The 18426-nt window shown below is 41.7% G+C and overlaps 2 protein-coding genes across 14 annotated transcripts in view; one reads left to right on the forward strand and one right to left on the reverse strand.

Annotated features, from left to right (window-relative positions):
* LOC126562092 (transmembrane protein 161B) overlaps nt 1-18426 on the reverse strand; it is a 496042-nt gene that overhangs the window by 138959 nt on the left and 338657 nt on the right. The gene's annotated exons all lie outside the window — the stretch shown is intronic.
* The window catches only part of LOC126562376 (CUGBP Elav-like family member 4), a 339360-nt gene continuing 323349 nt past the window's right edge, over nt 2416-18426 (forward strand). For all 13 annotated transcript variants that reach the window (XM_050218857.1, XM_050218859.1, XM_050218865.1 and 10 more), the window contains exon 1: nt 2416-2459. In XM_050218857.1, coding sequence (XP_050074814.1) covers nt 2453-2459 — 7 coding nt within the window. In that variant the 5' untranslated portion in view covers nt 2416-2452. The remainder of the gene's footprint in view (nt 2460-18426) is intronic.

Below are 18426 nucleotides of genomic sequence, written 5' to 3' on the forward strand. Positions count from 1 at the left end.
CCCGTTTGCCGGCATTAGCATTACCCGAACGCTTGGTAGTAGCGCGGCGTGTCATCATACATCCTACGCCCGCGTTATCCAAATATCCCCTGCCCAGTGGATGAAGCTTGCGGTGCATTAGGTCCCCTGACAGTACGGAGTGCTTGTTTGTGGGTTTGGGATTTGGGCAGTTGAAAGAGTTAATCAAAAAAAAAAACGCATCAAAAATCCAAAATTGAGCACCCTCAGTAGTGTTGTTTTCTGGTAGTCGACGAAAAACAAAAAAAAAAACAAAAAGAAGAAGTAGAGGAACCAACAAATCCACAGTGTAGAGAGCTATTTAGTATCCACAGCGATCAAACGCATAAACTTACTGATTGTTATCCACGCAATTGTTATTTGTGCCGAAACGTTTAGAAACGCACCATCGGTTTTCCATCGGTGGTTTTCCGAAGCCTTTGCTAAGAGAGAGAGAGAGAAAGAGGGAGAGAGAGAGTGAAGCCCCGTTTCGAGCTGATCCCCTTGTAACACACATTAAAGTGTTCGCCTTGTGCTTGAAAGAAAATTTGCGAGAAAAAAAGACGCGTGCATATCCGGCGTTTTTTGATGTGAACATTGATTTTCCCGTTTTCCGGTGATTTTTTTTTTTTTTGGTTGCGTTCATTCCGATTGTGATCCGTGTTGTCCGTGCTTCCGTGCACTTCGTCGCGCCGTGTGTGTGTGTGTGTGCTGTGTGCCCATTATCGCGTCTGCTTCCAGAAATCGATTCCAAGCGGATAAAAAGTAAAAGGACTTCGCGACGAGCACACCAAAAGTAAAAACCTGTGCAGCATCGTGGTTCGGTGAGCAGCTTGAGCTTCCCAAGGTTCTCGCACTGCGTGAGGCGTGAGGTTGAACAAAGTGATAGGAAATATTTGTGATATCAGTGTGTCCGTGTGCACCACCCAACCAGCGGAAAGGAAGAAACGGCTTCCAGCATCCCGGCCGTGTGGCGTGTGTGAGGCTCGTCAAACCGGGCAGCTATTCTAGCAACCGTCTTCACATATCGGAATTTCACTTGCGAATGCTGATCTCGTCGGCATTTTCGTTTCGTAAAATTTAAATCAACCCACCCACGAGAGAGGTTTGCTGCTGCGGACGTGACTAGTGGCACCGAAGACGAGACGTACGTTTACACACGCAACTACACCCATACACCCGGTAGTACACGTCCCGGATGGTTCTAATAATAGTTCCGCAATAACAATATCATCACTTTCGGCCCCATTCGTGTGTCTCCAGCGGTTTGTACGGGGGTTAGATTCCGTGTTTGTGGTGTACCGTTTGCCCCCCCCCCCCCCCCAAACCCGGAAAATTCGAATTTTAAAGTGCACGTGTGAAGAAAAAGCCGGTAACGTCGTAACGTTCGTCGCGCGCGTGGTTCGTTGTGATATTCTCCACACTCAAAGTCAGTGTGCGTGCGTGTGTATGTGTGTTTTGCCGTGTGTTTGTGTTTGTGTGTGAGATTAAGTGCAGTTTTTCACGTATACTTCCGGTGTAAGTGGTCGCAGTGTGTTCACATTTGTATGTGCATATATTGTTTGATTTTCCGTTTAAATCCGTGTCTCTAAGTGTGTGCGCATGTGTATGTGTGTGTGTGGGAAGCAGCTTACAACGTAGGGCAAAAATCTTTCAACGGTGCATCTGCGGGATATTGGTGTCCGTTTGCATTGCCTTCCCTTCCTCCCCCCCTTTTGCTGTGATCGGAGAAATATTATTCACCGACCAACTTATCTATCATCTGTCCACCATTATCCACCTTTACTCTGCTGCACTCCAACGGGGTGAGAAAGTGTTGCAGCACGGATGCAGGTCTGCTGCTGCTGCTGAGCGTGCAAATCCCACTCAAGGGTCCAGGGTGAAGGTGTTAAAGCCGCGGGCCGTAAGGGAGTGCACGCGAGTGGAAAACAACCAAGTGCGAAGTGATATCGCCGCGAGCAATATTGCCAAGTGTGGTGGAAAATATTGATGATATTTTCTGGAAATCATAAAAGCCATCGTCTGCTCGGTGAGTGAGTGTGTGCGGTGTGTTTCGTTGCTGGTTTTCGATTTCGTTTGTTGTCGGCAACAGTTCTAACAGCGTCCACAGCGCAGCGTTGCTTCCCAGCTCGTGAACCACGGCAAGCGAAATAGATGCATCTGAAGGCAAGTGAACCGGTGCGAGTGATATAAACCCGAAGGAAAGGTTCGCGGTGCGAAAGCAAAAGGGGGAAATATTCTACGGGGAAATCGCATATCGTACTAGTGCTGTGAAATAACCTGAGAGCTAAAGAGCCGGCTTGAAGAGATCGTTTGCTGAAGCGCTACGATAGATATCAATCGAGCAGCAGTGTTGTCGGTCGAGTTATACGATTTAGCTCGTCGCCATTTAGTTTCCAGCGCCGAAAAGAATCACTTTATTGCGTTTCGCGAACATCCAAAGCACTCTGCATACATGTTAGGTAAGTGACCACAGTTTTTCCGTTTTTAATACTCAGCCTCAGTATGCTACAGTGTACGGAAATGTCAAATCAAATTCATAACCTTTAAAAATGGAAATCAGGAAGAAATCCCTTAAATTTACCCCTTTAAAGCACAGCCACAGGGCTGATTTTCCAAGCGAAAGTGAACAATCCAAATCACTTGCACTTCAATTGCTTGCCCTTGTTTGAAGAAAGGACCCCGTGCTGGTGCTAGCGCACCAGTTTTACAGTCTTCGTTTTGCCGCGATATATCGCCCTTTAAATTATTGATAAATATAAAACCTAGAGCGCTCGGGACGATATTTCTTTTTGCTCGCGCAAAAAAACCACAACCGCATATATACACACACACAAACACACATACGAGAAACACATACCATCATCATCCGCCCACGATTCCGTTTGCTTTTTTCCCAGTGTAAGCAGACGGTTTGAGTGTGCTAAATTGTACGTACCGTAAGGCGATTCCGAGACGTGAAGGAGATGGATAGACGAGGCTCGCTTGCTCGCCCCATCAAGCCTCGTCCTTCGGGCAGACATTTGAAATGGTTTTTTTTTTCCTTTCTCCTTTTCATATGGGGGAAGGGCGTCTGTGCACTAAGCACGGTGCCGAAGGACTCAAACATACATACACACAGTCACAACTTCAACGTTGAGTCGCGTCCGCGACTTTGAACCGACGACACCGAGAGTGGGAAAATGAGAGAAAATCCATCTCTCCACTCTAATGTGCCTTTTTCGTGGGACAAACTTGGGTCCCCCCGGTTCGTCCCACCTTCCCTGCTTAACCGGAGCTACGGAGCTAAGCTAACGACCAGGCATACACATACAGTCATCAAAACATTCCGCCCCGTTACGACCATGCTCCTTCACCGCTGACAGAAGCGACGCCGCTTCCAGTCCTAGCCGTAAGGGGACAAGGAATTTGCTAGCAGGATTTGTTCGTATATATACGGTCATTAGTATATGCTCTCATTTTACGTATTCTCAGCACCAGGTTTTTTTTTGCCCACCCCGTTTGCGTGCTCATTTTTCTTTTCCTTCTTTTTTGTTTTCGCTTTCCTCTACGTTCGTGTGCTCGCTACGGAACTGCACCGCTTTGAAGCCTTCGTCTTCGACCAAAACTCGGTAATGCTTGATTTGCTACTGTAGGCTCGGTTCGCTTTCTAGCAAGCTTTTCCTCAATTTGGCGGCCGGCGCCTGGCAGCTCATCTTGTGCCGCTGCACACCTTGGATGATCGTATTTTATCCGTACTACACTAGCTGATATCTGTCACCTGCCTTAGCCTTTCTAGCACCGTTTTGGTAGATAAAACGACTCAAGTAAGGCTTGGGTTTCTGGGGGGCGATGTGGAGAGAACTATGGAAAAGAGGGGGAATGGGGAAAAAGAGAGAGAGAAAAAAAAACAAACAAACCGAAGCAGCTGATGAAGTTTTTCTTCATCTTCACCGTGCGATGGCGCAGTTTCCGATAGTTTCCACCGAACTGTCCGTGGGATGTTCTCGGTATCTCACTCCTGGGCAGTTGGAAAACCAGCAACGACAGGCTGCCATTTGCTAGCAGCATCGTTAGAGTAGGTGTCTTTTTTTCACTCTTTGAACGCTTTCTCTGCCTTGTATCGTTCGAGGAAATAGAAAATGAGGTCAGTTCTAGCTTTAATGTAGGTGCAACAGCAACAATAGATTGCGCATTACTGTATACAGTTTTCTGTAGTTAAAATTGTGGGAAAGTTTCATTGAATTTAATATAAGAAATGTATTGATTATGGTGGACATAAATGCAAGACTGTATTTGTTTCGAAAAGATGAAGCGATATAAATTCATGCTTTAATCACCTTCTTCTATTTTGAATTTTCAATAGTTTCTTGACATCCATTAAGAAATGTCTAAAGAACGTAATCCTCCTATTCCGCTTATGCCGGAGGAACGATTTCATCTCCCTTTAAACACAAACATGCTTGCTCTGTCCACCCCGAGCAGCGTCTTAACATACCGATAACCCGCTTTAAGCAGGTTCGCTTTGCTACAGTCCAGAAATGGGCTTAAGTATTATCACAAGATCCCGAAAGTATAAATCTTCACCGCTTTCGCTTTGGCGCCACAAGACACAGAAGGCAAACAAACAAACAGCCGTGCAATGGGGAACACTTGCACCGTTCCCAGACCCCGGCCCCAACCCATCGAGGTGCAGTGGGTGCAGCAGGGGTTTGCATCGTTGTGTCCAAAAGATAGAACGAAACCTGGCACGGTCGACCCGAGCCTGCATGGTGTGTGCTGTGTTCATACATAACCGAACGTACGTGGTGTTCGAGCTGACAATAGTTTGCATGCCAATGAACAACCGATGTTATGATCAGGCTCGGCTCGAGTTGCAACAGTTGCATTACGTACTGGCGGTGGAAAAGCATGGGTCGGACCGGCACAACTGGTACGACGGTGGAAGTGTTCGGGTTTTCTCACAAGGGCACACCTTGCACTGAAAGCCTTTGCGATCGTTCGAAAAAGCCGTGTCGAGGATAAGAAGCGCTAGCAACAACAACAACACGGCAAACAGGGAACGCGAGCGCCGTTCCGTCACTTGTGTGTTGTGATAAACTTATAAAGTCACGTTAGCAGGAATAACAAAAATCACGTGCGGCTTCATTCATTGTTAACCTACCTCGTGCCTGTTGAAAGAGTGGTGCCGAAAATCGCGTTTTCCGTTGCTAACGTTGCACATTTTCAAACAGTTTGCAAACTTTTGAAACTGAAACATAAATTTACATTGATGTACTATTTTTGATTTAAAAGTAAAATTGTGTTTCATTCAGTTTACTGAAATTCTGAATAAATATATCCCTTGGCTTTCAACATTGCAGTATTATTGCTTGAAAGAGTTTAAATTTGTTGATTTTTTGTTTCTTGGTAAATACGAAACATCTATTGAAACATTGTGAATAATAGTTTCCGAAAATCAATGGATAGGCTTAACAACGTAAAGCAACATTTTAAATTCTGGCTTGATTTCGGACAAGTCTGTTCATGATTACCTATCTGTGCTGTATGCTGTTCATGAGTAGATTTGCTTTTTGAGTTTTAATAAGGTCTTTCATACCCGTTTGATAAAATTTCTTTAATAACTACTTCGAAGGTGTCATTACGGTTTAGAGCCTAGTCAACAGTCAGCCTAGTTGTTGACTAGTCAACGGTCAATTCACGCGACTGCCTAAAGCAAAGGATTCGCCTTTAGAGGGAGCTGCGGATGCGGCGAAATTGATCGGTGGGCGAAAACCGATCAGCGAGAACACGAAGATGCCTGGGGGCAACGACATCGCCCGGGAAGATGGCGAGGCATTCCTTCTACAAAAACCCGGCGAAGAGACGTGATTTTTTTAGCGGAGACTAATACTAATAAAATTGAGATACAGCTGAAATACGTTATGTTAAATAATTTCGTTTAGCGAAAGAATCTGTTGCTTTACAACAACTGCTTAGAGGTTTTTCAAAGTAAATTTGCCTTATCAGGGCCTTACAACAACAGTGGCGCCGGTCTTCACACGGCAGGACTGGGATTCAAATCCTGTGTGGTTCGTTTCTTCCGTAGTAAGGACTGGCTGTCCAACTATGTGGTATCGGCATGGCAAGTAAGCCATTCGATGACCAGCGTGACCAAGAAGAGTCGTTAGAAGCCAAGAAGAGGAAGACGCGGCGAGTTGACGAGTTAGATCAAAACAATTGCTTAGTCGAGTATTATATTTTTTAAGAAAATGTGTTCTGCTTTTTATGTTTCATTATGTTTTCCGTCAGCATTGTTAAGATATGAAATGGCTAATTCCTAAGGTAAAGCTAGGAAGAGGAATTTATACACTCCTAGACATAAGAGGACCTCCATTATAGACCTTGTAACTTTTGATATTTTTTTCATTTCGACACTTGTCGAACATTTTAAACGAGACACGAGAAGCCTCATAGAGACTCTTTTTGCGTTTAAACTCATTTTTAGTTTAAAAGTTTGTACCGAGCAGGTTTGATACTGTTATCAGAAATCTTAGTCTAAATCTTAGTCCCCTGAACTTGGTCAGTGATTTTGGTTTTGGGAAGTATTGAATGAATCCAATTCAGGATACGTTATTATTGTGATAAATTAAGACAGTTGTCCGCCAAATAGGCTTGTAGGTAGGTCGACATGTTAAAATCGAACGGATCAGCAAAATTATTGATGGATTTCAACGCACGAGGAAATGGATTAGCGGGAGCGTAGATCGCTGCTGACCAGAATGTGTCAATCGGGACGACTCACACTATTATGACGAAGTAAAAACCGTCTCGTCTCGTCTAATATGCCAAATAGATAGTAAATAAAAATGGCTTCAAGAAAAAAAATACTCAAAAAAGTATTTCTTATGTTTAAATTGTTTAAGCTCGATTTTAAAGTGTATTCGAATATATTGAACACCCTATACAGGCTAATGAAGGGTAGTAAGTAGAGGGGCCTCAATATGGTTGGAAAGTATATTAGTGATGATCTTGGCTAACAATTACTGGAACAATTACTGCCTTACATATTAGGCCTGATTATCAAATACAAATTGTCAAGACAGGTTGTCAAAAACGGAAGATTCGAATTATGACAGCCGTTTGTGTTGTCTGCTTTAACGAAACTTAACGAAAGGCAAACTTACAAGTACACTGCCAAGAATTTGTGTTCTCGAACACAAACGGAGACTCGTATTTGTCAAACTGTTTTCCGTCAGCTATTCGAAACGGAAAGGCGCCTAACTCACTTGGTCCTGTGTGTTTCCAGTTCGATTTCTTAAGCGGTTTCAACGAAAATGTGAGTATTTTACTTCAGAAAGGATATTCTTGGAGAAAACGACGGCAAAATAGTATCGTCGGGCATCTTGATGCTCAATTGGCTCTATTTTTGAAGAAATGTTTTTGGACGAAAACGTTTCTTCCAAAATATTTAAACACTTGGTAAATACCACGGAGAAAGTTGATTGAGCAATGGGTTTATTAACTTCTTTCCCGGTTCCATTTTGGTAACATTTCTCCCCAAGAAACCGCAGCGTAGCAGTCAAGCAGTCTTTTTTTGTTTTTCGGCGTGAGTCCTATTGTCCTTACAGGCGGAAACTTTAGTTCAATCTCATTAAGAATATTGAAGGAAATTTCCTTCCATACACGATAATTTTTCTCAACTCTGAAAATAAAAAACCTCGTAAACATATCAAAACGGTTTTAACCCAAATTGACATTTAACCCAAATTGACAGGTTAAAGTCACGCTCGATTAGTAAATACCAAAGGATCGAACATACTACGAAGCAATCGACGTTGTTTAATAAGATCTTCCGTTTAATTTAACAAATCATTTTGATTTCCTAAATTTCAACTACAACGCAAAATATTTTCTCAGCAAGAATAGTTGTTAACACTTTTGGTTTTGTTTTGTTTCCACATTTTGACAGATTGATTTTGAAAATTTAACGAACAAAAATGCTTAACGAAACTTGTCTGTCACAAGATCGGTTTCATGATGCAATTTTATTTCCCGTTTGACATGCTTGTCTTGAGACTTTTCCCGAAGAAGAAGAAGATAATCAGGGCTATTATTTTAACTGTACATATTGTACGTCCGGTGGTGATAGCAGTGCCTAGTAACGACTTACAACTCAATTACATGATACCAATAAAACTGGGAAACCTTTTCATTTGATGACCGTCTTAAGAATATTGCAGTGAATTCCGGGTAAACATTTTTCGATATTTGCCATAAAAATGGTACGTTTTATGGTAATTGACTCTCACTCAATAATTGAATGGCAATGATTTGTTTTTAAGTTTATATCTATCTCTTATTTTCTTACTGTTTTGATCGTAGAGAGTAGAATGATCTTAGATCTCTCTTACTTTCATAGCTTTTAGCCCTCTGATGGTCAATCGCTTCAGCAGAATTTCTGATGAAACACTTGCTTTAACTTCTTCTACTTATAAAACAATTGTAAACTTTCAAACGAAAGTGGGTAATTTGTTTGACTGTTGACATCTAGTAGCAAAAATCACTTTGAGCATGACACTTTGGATTTGTTTTAAAGATTATAAACCCTATCTTTTACAAAAAAATAATCCTTCGTTTTCATTCTAAATCAAATAAGAATTATTTGGAAATAGAAAGTGAAGTAATATTCATGCAATGTAACGTACAACTAAAATAATCTCCAAAAATCAATATCCTCACCATGCATACGGGCATACTCTTAACAACCCTTTTCGACACTTTTTAAAGCTTATCTGAGCTGCGAGCAAAAGGAAAATCCACTGCTCATTCTACTGCCGACCAGCAAAGGCACTTCAAACCACCCCAATCGGTTTGGCCCAGCATTTCAATCTTGTGGAGATGTAAAAATTACTCGCAGGGAAACGGAAAATAAATAACGGAGCATCCAAACAGGGTCGATGCTTTCACTGGAGCGAGGTAAAATTTAAGTGAAAATAAAACGATCCCGGAACCGAAAGGAATCCATCGTTTCCCATGCAAACGCTGGGGTACGGTTGCTGTATTCCACTTTACTTCATTCCAGCCTCGCTGTATTCGGAACCGTTTTCAATCGAAAGAAATTTGAACAGATTTGCTTTCAATACCGAATATACGGTACTCGCTGCGAAACGCTTGATGTGATGGGAATAGGAAGCGAAGAAAAATGATTATGTTACATCATAAATTTGGCTCCAATCAATATCGTGTACATATGTGAGAATGTTGTTTCCGTTGCTCAAGAACCGGCTCCGGTTTTGGGTCGGTATTTTTGGCCTGTGCGGTATGAGTGAATATCGATTGTATCACTAGTGCTAGCAGCGGTAGCTTACCTTACACTGCTCAAGCATATATTTTATGACGAGGACGTTTCAGAATACAGCTTGAAGGTCACACACGGGTAGTAGTGCACGGGAGTATAGAGGAGACTGCTGATGAGATAGAGTTGTCTTGAGAGCATCTTAGGGCCGAAACTCTTGTATACTTGTTGTGTCTACCATAACGACTGTCGATTTAAAGTTGATAAGAATTTTACCTTGCAATAGAAGAAAATACAAATTTATTATCATTAAACAACATTGGAAGTGTAGCTCTTCCATGTACATTTATTTGTGAAAAAGGAAAAAAAATATTCTACTGACTGAAACACTGTCTATTTGTTAACAATTTGTCGTAGACATGGTTGCTGAACTCATTCACAAGAAAAATATTTATTTTGGTACGCACCTTGTCATTCTTCGGCACGGTGCGAAATGTCTGGTGCGTTCTCGATCCCAGAATACGTTCAATTTGGAAAGACAATAAAGCAAAGAAACACTCGAATGCCCCAAATGAAACTGCTTGATTGGTTCGAAACATCCAAGCGCCTGTGCAGTGTTTGTACATCATGTATTTCCATAAGTACGACGATGTCAGCCGGCTGGCAGAGCATAAAATTGGCTTGAGGTAGCACAGCGGCAGCCCTCGTGACATGGGAAAAGCTTTTCTCGGTGTATTTGCGTAAGAAAATGAAACGTCAATAAATAAACGCTCCGGCTGTGATGCTACGGAAAGGGCTACGGCGTTTCGGTGAAGTTAAAGCACTACGAGTGAAACTTTAGGAGCGTCCGACTTAGAGCGTGTAGTGCTTCGAATTTCGTTGTCTGAATAAATTTAACAAAACATTGACACCATCATTAAGACGAATGTCGGTGTAGCTGCCAGCGTTCGTCCCGGAGCTGGCTGCGGTTCCTTCCTTGGGAGTTGCTGGTTGACAAGTAAAGCTGTACGAAAAACTAAAGCAACACACTTGCAAGTATCACCGCAGAGTCGACGGAGAAGGTGCACAGATTCCGAAGGCCTAGGACCATCATTTGGGTTGGCTCGTGACTGCAAGGGCTTACCGGATTCATCCTTTAAGGTGTTGTTCGCTCCAGCCTTGATTTGCAATCTTATTCGATTTCCTACGTTGTCCTAATGTTGTTTGCAGTGACCGAGAAAAAAAGGGGAATCTATTCATGTCAACTCACACATAAAGCTACAACAATTTTAGACAATTGTTTCGATCGGATTTTGTTACCATGTCGTGTCGATGAGATTGTAAATCCCTTTTGCCTTGTTAAGATTGCTGACTTGCTGTTTGAAAACATTTAAAATCGATAAAACTTCTTTTTTCATGCTTCTTCCATTGTGAAAAGGTTTTTGTGTTGCAAGAGGACTTGAAAAATTCGATTTAAGCTATCGAAAAGATATTAATAAGTAAAACGTATATGGATTTATTTGTATACTAATTGCTACAGCGACTATTAAAAAAGAGTTCTACTTCACATAGGCTGAACTAGCAATTATCTTTTTAAAACTTGTCGATTACCATCATTTCAAAACATAAATTTTCTTGAGTTTATATGCCGCAAATCTTGTCAGTGCTGTAAAAAATAACGACAATAGCTTACAAAATCGGACAAAAAAAAATGTTTTTTTTTTCGTCAAACGATTTGTAAAGCGTTACAAGTCCGTTTAAGGTAGAAGACTGAACAACAAAAAGCGCCAAAAAAAAAAAAACAGCTCAATTGGCCGTACTGCACGAACACTATAATCGCATTAAAAATTGATTCGAATCATTTTTATCAATTTATCCAATTCCCTTCTCTCATCCCGCCCGGTGAGAAAAGAAGTTGCTTCCCGTACGTCTCCTTTTGGAGGTCAAATTTACTGCTCGAGTTTTCGGTTTTAACACTTTCTACGTTCGGTTTTACGAAAGGTTTATTTCTACTGTGTAAGTTTTCCTGCTTACGAAATATAAAGCTTACTCTAGCTGAGGAGAAGGCATTGGAGCATTGTTATGGCAGATCATCGCAAGGATAAAAGAATGTACAAGCTGTCCGATAAGTTCGAATACACTTTTAAAATATATTTCGATACAGAAACGCGAGATTATTTTAAATAGATTTTTATACATTTTCTTCGTCTTGATTTAACGACCTACCTACCTACGCGACGGTCATTTAATGGTTTACTAGACATGCTGATACCACGTTGTTGGTTAGTCAGTCTTCGCTACGAGAGAATGGTCCGGATGTGATTTAAACTCCAGTCCTGCCGTTTGAAGACTGGTATCACCACCGGTCTCTGCTATTTAATTATACATTTTAAAACATTTTATTTACAATTGATTATGACGGTCCAATGCCGTATTGTCATTTTAAAACATTTTACTACACAAATAACCATTCGAATATGTTTGATCGAAGCACAGCCTCTTATTTTTTATGATCAACAGAATCGCCTTTGGTCGTTGAGTTTAAGATCTGGGTACCAAGGTGGTCAAAAAATCACCGAAGGCTGTCCCACGCCTGAAATCCGCCAGGTTTGGACGACGCGGCACTTTCGGATCGCTGTATACTTTTTTCTTGGATGGGGTCACCACTGTTATTTACCATATACACGTCAGATTGGGGCGGCCCGGTGGTATAAGCGACAGCAGCGCCGGTCTTCAAACGGCAGGACCGGGGTTCAAATCCTACCCGGACCGTTCCCCCGTAGTGAGGACTGACTAACCAACTACGTGGTATCGGCAGTCTAGAGAGCCATTTTGATGGCTGGCATGACCTTAGAGGTCGTTAAGCCAAGAAGAAGACTTCAGATATTTCAATCAAAGCTGAAGTGCGAACAATAATTACGCTGATGATGTCACACTATCTTAATCAGCAAAAAACCCGAAGACGAAAATTAGAACATTAAACATGGCTCTTATAAAAATTTCAAAATACTTTAAAGAATGGAAACTCAAAGTAAACAGCACTAAATCAGAAGCCATACTCTTTACCCAGATACACCAGCTCCCGCAAACTACCTTGCATGACGTTAAAAATTAACGGAAACGAAATTGCATGGTCTAGCTCGATTAAATACTTAGGACTATTTCTCGATAGAAGGTTAACATACAAAACCCACACAGAAAATTTATCGATAAAATGCAAAAAAAAATTAATAGCCTGTATTGCTTCCTCAACAGAACATCCAAACTTTCATTCGATAACAAATTGTTATTATACAAATCATTAGTTTGCCCAATCATAACATATGCATAACTAGTATGGTCAAAATGTACTTAAACACAGAAATTAAATCTGCAAAGATCGCAAAACAAATTTTTAAAAGCCATTCTTAAAGTTCCCCCTTGGTACGAAACGTCTGCACTTCACTTAAAATGTAACTTACCCATAATAGAGGATATATTGAAAAAACAAAAAACGGCATATGATGCCAAGTGCCTTTCCAGTACGGTGGATATGTTAAGAGATTTGCCCTCTTAAGCTGTTAGATTATAACCGTGTCGTCCAAAGAAATAAGTAAGTATTTGTTTAAATTTTATTTAATTTAGTATGACGGCTGTACGCCGTATTGTGGACACCGCTTGTGTTGACTGCGTTATAAAAATGAATTATTTTTTACAAAAATGTCATAAGGCATTTCCTCCCTGTCGTTTGCCTTGTCCCGGGCATACTCGGTTGTATTTGTTTAAATTATATGCTGTCAATAAGGATAGGTTAGAAACAATAGCTTTAGTTTTCTTTCAACTCAAGGGTTTTTCAATTTTCAACACATTTTTCCCTTAATATTTAAAAACACACTCAATCGTCAAATTTCACTTCAGCCACGTTTCTAATAAGGTGAAATGCCAATGAAGAGAGAAGATGCATTCTCGTACCCATTAATGTTAAGATCACAGCCACCATTGTAAAATTAAATTTGTTAATATGGAAATATACTTAACTAACCAACTAACTTAGGGACGAGGTCAACGTCGGCGCGTACAGATTATCGATTTGGACATAGTGCGGCTGTTGCAAAACAATGAGTTCATCATCAACAAACACAAATTCTTGAGCTGCGTGCCACGATAGTATCATTTTGGGTCTGACCAAACTTTTCTTAGTTGTCAACAGGAGCTTCTTGTAAGATTTCTATTTTTGTCATGATGGTGTCACACAGTCATGATCGACATATCAAGTTTAGCAGCAATCTTTCGGACTGATCGATGCGTTATTCGACGAATCGGCAAAGGTTGCTAGCGTCCTACCCGAATGTTTAAGCTAGAACTTCGCATGGTTCTAGCCCGAGAAAGACTGTCTGTACCTATATTGACGGCGACGCAGCTTTCGCCAACAATGTTCCTATGACGTCTTGGATCTCAAGAGGAAATGCAGGAACAATGTGTAGGGAAAAGAGATGTGTAGAGCGATTGTCTGTCGGACACCAATACAGCAATACACAGATCTTGTACATTCAAACGCAACATTTAAAAGTTGTGTTCGAACAACGAACGTAACTGTGGTTAATTTTTTATCAATCAGTATGTTTTGACTTTTTAAGTGTTGGAAACAGTTACAAAAACAATTAGCTGAGGTGTTTTTCAGACTTTACAGTATAATTGTAGACTAATTTGAAGTCAGCAAATCGAGCCATCACATCAACAGCATAGATTTTCATATAACTTTTTTTCTCTTTGACGTTTCTTTTTCTTTTTGACTTCATGACCTGAGACTAACAGAGACTAACTGACCCTTATTATTGACCTATTGATCACATAGTTGAATAGTCCTCACTATGAGCGTTTGTCGTTTATTCGTCGGTCAAATGTTTCTCTTCCCACTGGGGGTAAATTTAAACGAACATGAAAGAGATATTTTCGGACTATTAAAGTGAATTGAAAGAGAAAACTTTTTCAATCCCTTTGAATAAATGAAATTTTATATGTTTCTTTCCAAAATTTATGAAATTTTTATACTGTTTAAATGTTTTAAGCTTCAGGACTCTAGAAAAAGATCCCAAGCTACTACAAAAAATTGAAAATATCATCATAGCTCCACAGAAACACTCTGTTTTTACGCACGTGTCTCCCGGCTGCTCGGCTAGTTTGTGAGGAAGCCCTTCTGTGATAAGAAATGGATTTAATTGCTTAGCTTGTCTCGGTAGACGACAAAGAAAAATATAATAAGGACATAATATGTTAATTTGCTTAATGTTTCACAGCTTAGTAAAGAATGAGACGAGAGAATAATTTAAGCTTGGTTAATCGACCTGTAAAATAGGTTCTTCTTCTTCTTCTTCTTCTTCTTCTTGGCTTAACGACCTTTAAGGTCATACCGGCCATCAAAATGGTTTTCTTGACTACCGATACCTGGTAGTTGGTTAGTCAGACCCTACTACGGGGGGACGGTCCAGATGGGATTTGAACTCCGGTCCTGCCGTTTGAAAGACCGGCGCTGGTGTTGCATAAACCACCGGGCAGGTAAAAAAGGTATTTCCAGCTAAATGACCACATCTACAGCTTGTAATTTATTGATCAGTAATTATCACTCATACAGTAATCATTGCTCAAAATTAAAACGAGCAATTATATGTATAAAAATTAAACATTACCCAAGAAAAAAAAAAAAACCAGCTCATTAGAAAAACATTATGACAATAGAAAAAAAAAACTGTTCCGAGCTGCACCCAGAGACCTAGTTCAGTAAAAGTTCAGGATTCATCAGGGTAAATCGATAAAAGGCAAGAAACCAATGAGTCATCCAAAACGGTGGGAAAAAGAAAGTGTCGGCCACTAATACTACTGTAATGCTAACCTCGTATTTACCACACGGAAAACCCAATCGAACCGTAGAATGAAATAAAATCAATTTTACACCCGCTGCTACCGCAACCTTTACGCCGCCGCCAGAACCTCAATAAAATAGCACGAAGTTGGTCCGCTGTTTGGAAGCGTACGACTAATTGGTTTGTTTTAGAGCACTCGCCAAAATGACCCGCCGGCAACGGTTTGTAATAACAATAAATTACACAATTTATACAAGCATCCCATTTTCGAGATTCAGCTTACCAGTCGGCTGCACTACTCTGCTTTCTCACCCCCTTCTCAAGCAGCCCAGCCCGACGGGGACTACGGATTACCGGCGGATCGGCCGTCAAAGTGCATTAGCGTTTCATTAGCGATTCATTTTGCCTATCTTGATTGAGTATCCTCGATAAATGTCGCCGGCAATCCTTTCACTTCATGGGCGAGTGCCCGACGAGATGGGATTGTTCACCAATCACCTCCCGGTGCAGTCCCCCCCTCCCCCGCCCCCGCTGCTGCTGCAGCTGGAACAGTGAGCCAGTCGCCCCGTTGAGCGGATGGATGATTGCGCGAAGTAGGTTAACTCGTTATCGAGATTTCCGATCGATTTGTTCGCTCAAACTGATTAGAGGCCTTAAATTTGTTATCGACTCGGCAATGGTTGGCTTTAGCTGAAGAAAAGGTGCTAATTGAGAGGTTTTCGCTAGGTAAGCGCTTTCAGCGCGGATAAGTTTCCAGCCAACGGCCGCTTACGACGGGTCGGGTCGCTATAAGTGGTCGGTTTGTCGATATCGAAAATGAAGCTGTTCCAATACCAATCGAAAGGGTGTGGCTTATTGATGGTTTCGTTAATGGAGTACCTCAATCGATACTTATGGGTTTGCTCAGGGTGTTGGATAGGGTTTTTGGTGGAACAACAACCCGAGAAAAGTTAAGCAGCTGATGCGTGCCCGGGGTCAATGGTTCTGCTTTTAAGCATTTGATATTTTTTTTATGATTGGGTCATATTGAATGCTTAGCTGGGTGGTTCTATTGTGGGAAGGAAAGCAGTCGTTTCGTTGATAAGGGAGAACTTATTGGAAATTTTAAAAATTCACCCCGTTTGATTCGATCCATTCGATATATCCAATCATACGAAAATGATTAGCCCTTAAACTATAATACTTTGCTTGGTATTGTAGTTCGCTACCTTTTAATAAGTTGCTTCAACCAACTCTTTACGACCAATAAAACAGCATACGCTGAAAGCTTAAAATAGGTTGAACAATCTGACTACCACCGCAAGCATTAATCAAGTCATGAATACTTCAGTGAGGAGCCTACAAGCAACCTCGTGCTTGAAGATAGACCGGTCCACTTTATAATTAATAACAGCTCAACTTTGATGAAGATCCCTTTACCCAGTCCTGCTCGCATCACGGGAGTCGTCCAGCAAACAAATATTGATATTCATAAGTAAATCTTTGTTTACCGCTTCCACTGCTGGACTGAAAGGAACGAATCTGCCTTCTTATGCAAGATCTGTCCAACACGTGTGTAGCATGAGGCAGGATGTGAAGAAGAATAGCTCAGGGAAAGTCTAAACATGATTAAGACGTATCATCTTGCCAATGATTGGCGTCAGCATGTTTTGAATGGCGAATGGGTGTCGGTTTTGTAATCGGGCCTACAATATTTAAAGATGTTTCTTCTAGAAGCACATGGAAAGGTTAGCTACTGCGTAGAAATACTAGAAATATTAAAGCTTATTTTCAAATTCTTCACTCTGGTATTTTACTATTGTGCTAGATGGTTTTCAGCTGGTAAAAAAAATATGTTCGATCTAAACCTTTGTCAATCTCAAACTAAACTAAACTTTTGAAGAAAGAACAATCATAAGCATCGATACAGAAATCTTTAACAAGAATGTTTGTAAACATCGCTACGGGAAAAAAAAGTCGTTTTCCGATGGAACACATTGTGTTCCATCATCAGAACACATCAGAATCACCATGGCGAGAATTTTAAAGCGAAATTTAAAAGAGGTACGAGAAAAATGTCACCGTCATGAAACACAGGCGTGCAGGTTCTGGTATGTGGAATTTTCATTATGACTTTTAGGCTGGATTAATTAACTCGTAGCCTTTTCTCCATTGCTGCTAGCGATCGATATCAATGGCAGTCAGCTTATATTTATCACATTTTTCATCACACCTTGCAACAGGAAAGCATGCTAGCCAGCAGTACCACTACCGCTGCTGTGTGCTCAGTGGTGTGATTCCTGTGCGGGAAGCGAAACCACGGTAGTGCTGATGGGAAAGTAAGGGCGGGTCGTTGCTGTCCTCGGGGTGTAACTGGTTCGTTCGCAGTGGCTGTCGTTGCCAGGACACCCGGGTTGAGCATTTTGCCGGTTTTGATGAGCTGCGACTTGCAGCAAAGACCGCAGCGTGTGTTTCGAGCAAGTCGAACAGGCAAGTCGGATGAAGGAAATGAATTTGTCCCCTTCTCCTGCATTCGTTTGCTTTAGCACGAGGAGCGCCACATTCACACATCATCATTATCATCATCGCCACCATCATCCTCATCATCATCATCATCAGTAGTAGCAGCTTTGTTGGTATAGAGGTAGAATCATGATTACGTTTCGGTGAAGTCTTGCTGAGCGGAAACCCTGGTGTTGAGGTGTTTCGAGCCACAGCCGGAGACGGCCCAAAACTCGGAGAGCTATAGCTCCTGAAGAACTGAAACCATGTCCCCGTGGAAGCCGGGTAAAACGGGCCACTGTAGGGCCAGCGGTGGCCTGATAATGGCGGCTGTAGGGTTGTTGCCGGTTCGCACTGAAAAGTCATTCCCACCGTGTAAGTGAGGCATGAAAATTTAATTTCTACCAAGATCTTACGTCATCTATCGTCCCGGTGCTTTACCGGATCGGAAGCAGCCCCGACGGACCGTTGAATACATTCATGCCCAGATGCCCCGTCACCTGGCGGCCTCCGCCGTGCATGGAGAAGTTTTAGCCGAAGCGATTTCAATCGCAAAAGTGGTCCTTATTTGGCTGATCTTTTATCAACCGACAAGACAGTGATGTAAGCTTGGCAAACTGGGCCAAACGGCACCTTGCTGTTTCTGTTTGGTAGGACACCGGCAAAAGTGGTTACGGAAAAACCTAACACACGCACACACACACACTCACAAATTGTGAGATAAATAACGTACCCCGTGGCTTTTCAGTCCCGTTGTGATCGGAGAACCTGACAAGAGCAAAAATAACACTAGCGAAAGAGCAGGCGAAAGGAGCAAACGAACATAATCAACCAGCGCGGCGGTCTCAAATGGCGGTGAAAGGTTGATGCGCG

Source organism: Anopheles maculipalpis, chromosome 3RL, assembly GCF_943734695.1.
Source record: "Anopheles maculipalpis chromosome 3RL, idAnoMacuDA_375_x, whole genome shotgun sequence".
Taxonomy (NCBI): Eukaryota; Metazoa; Arthropoda; class Insecta; order Diptera; family Culicidae; genus Anopheles; species Anopheles maculipalpis.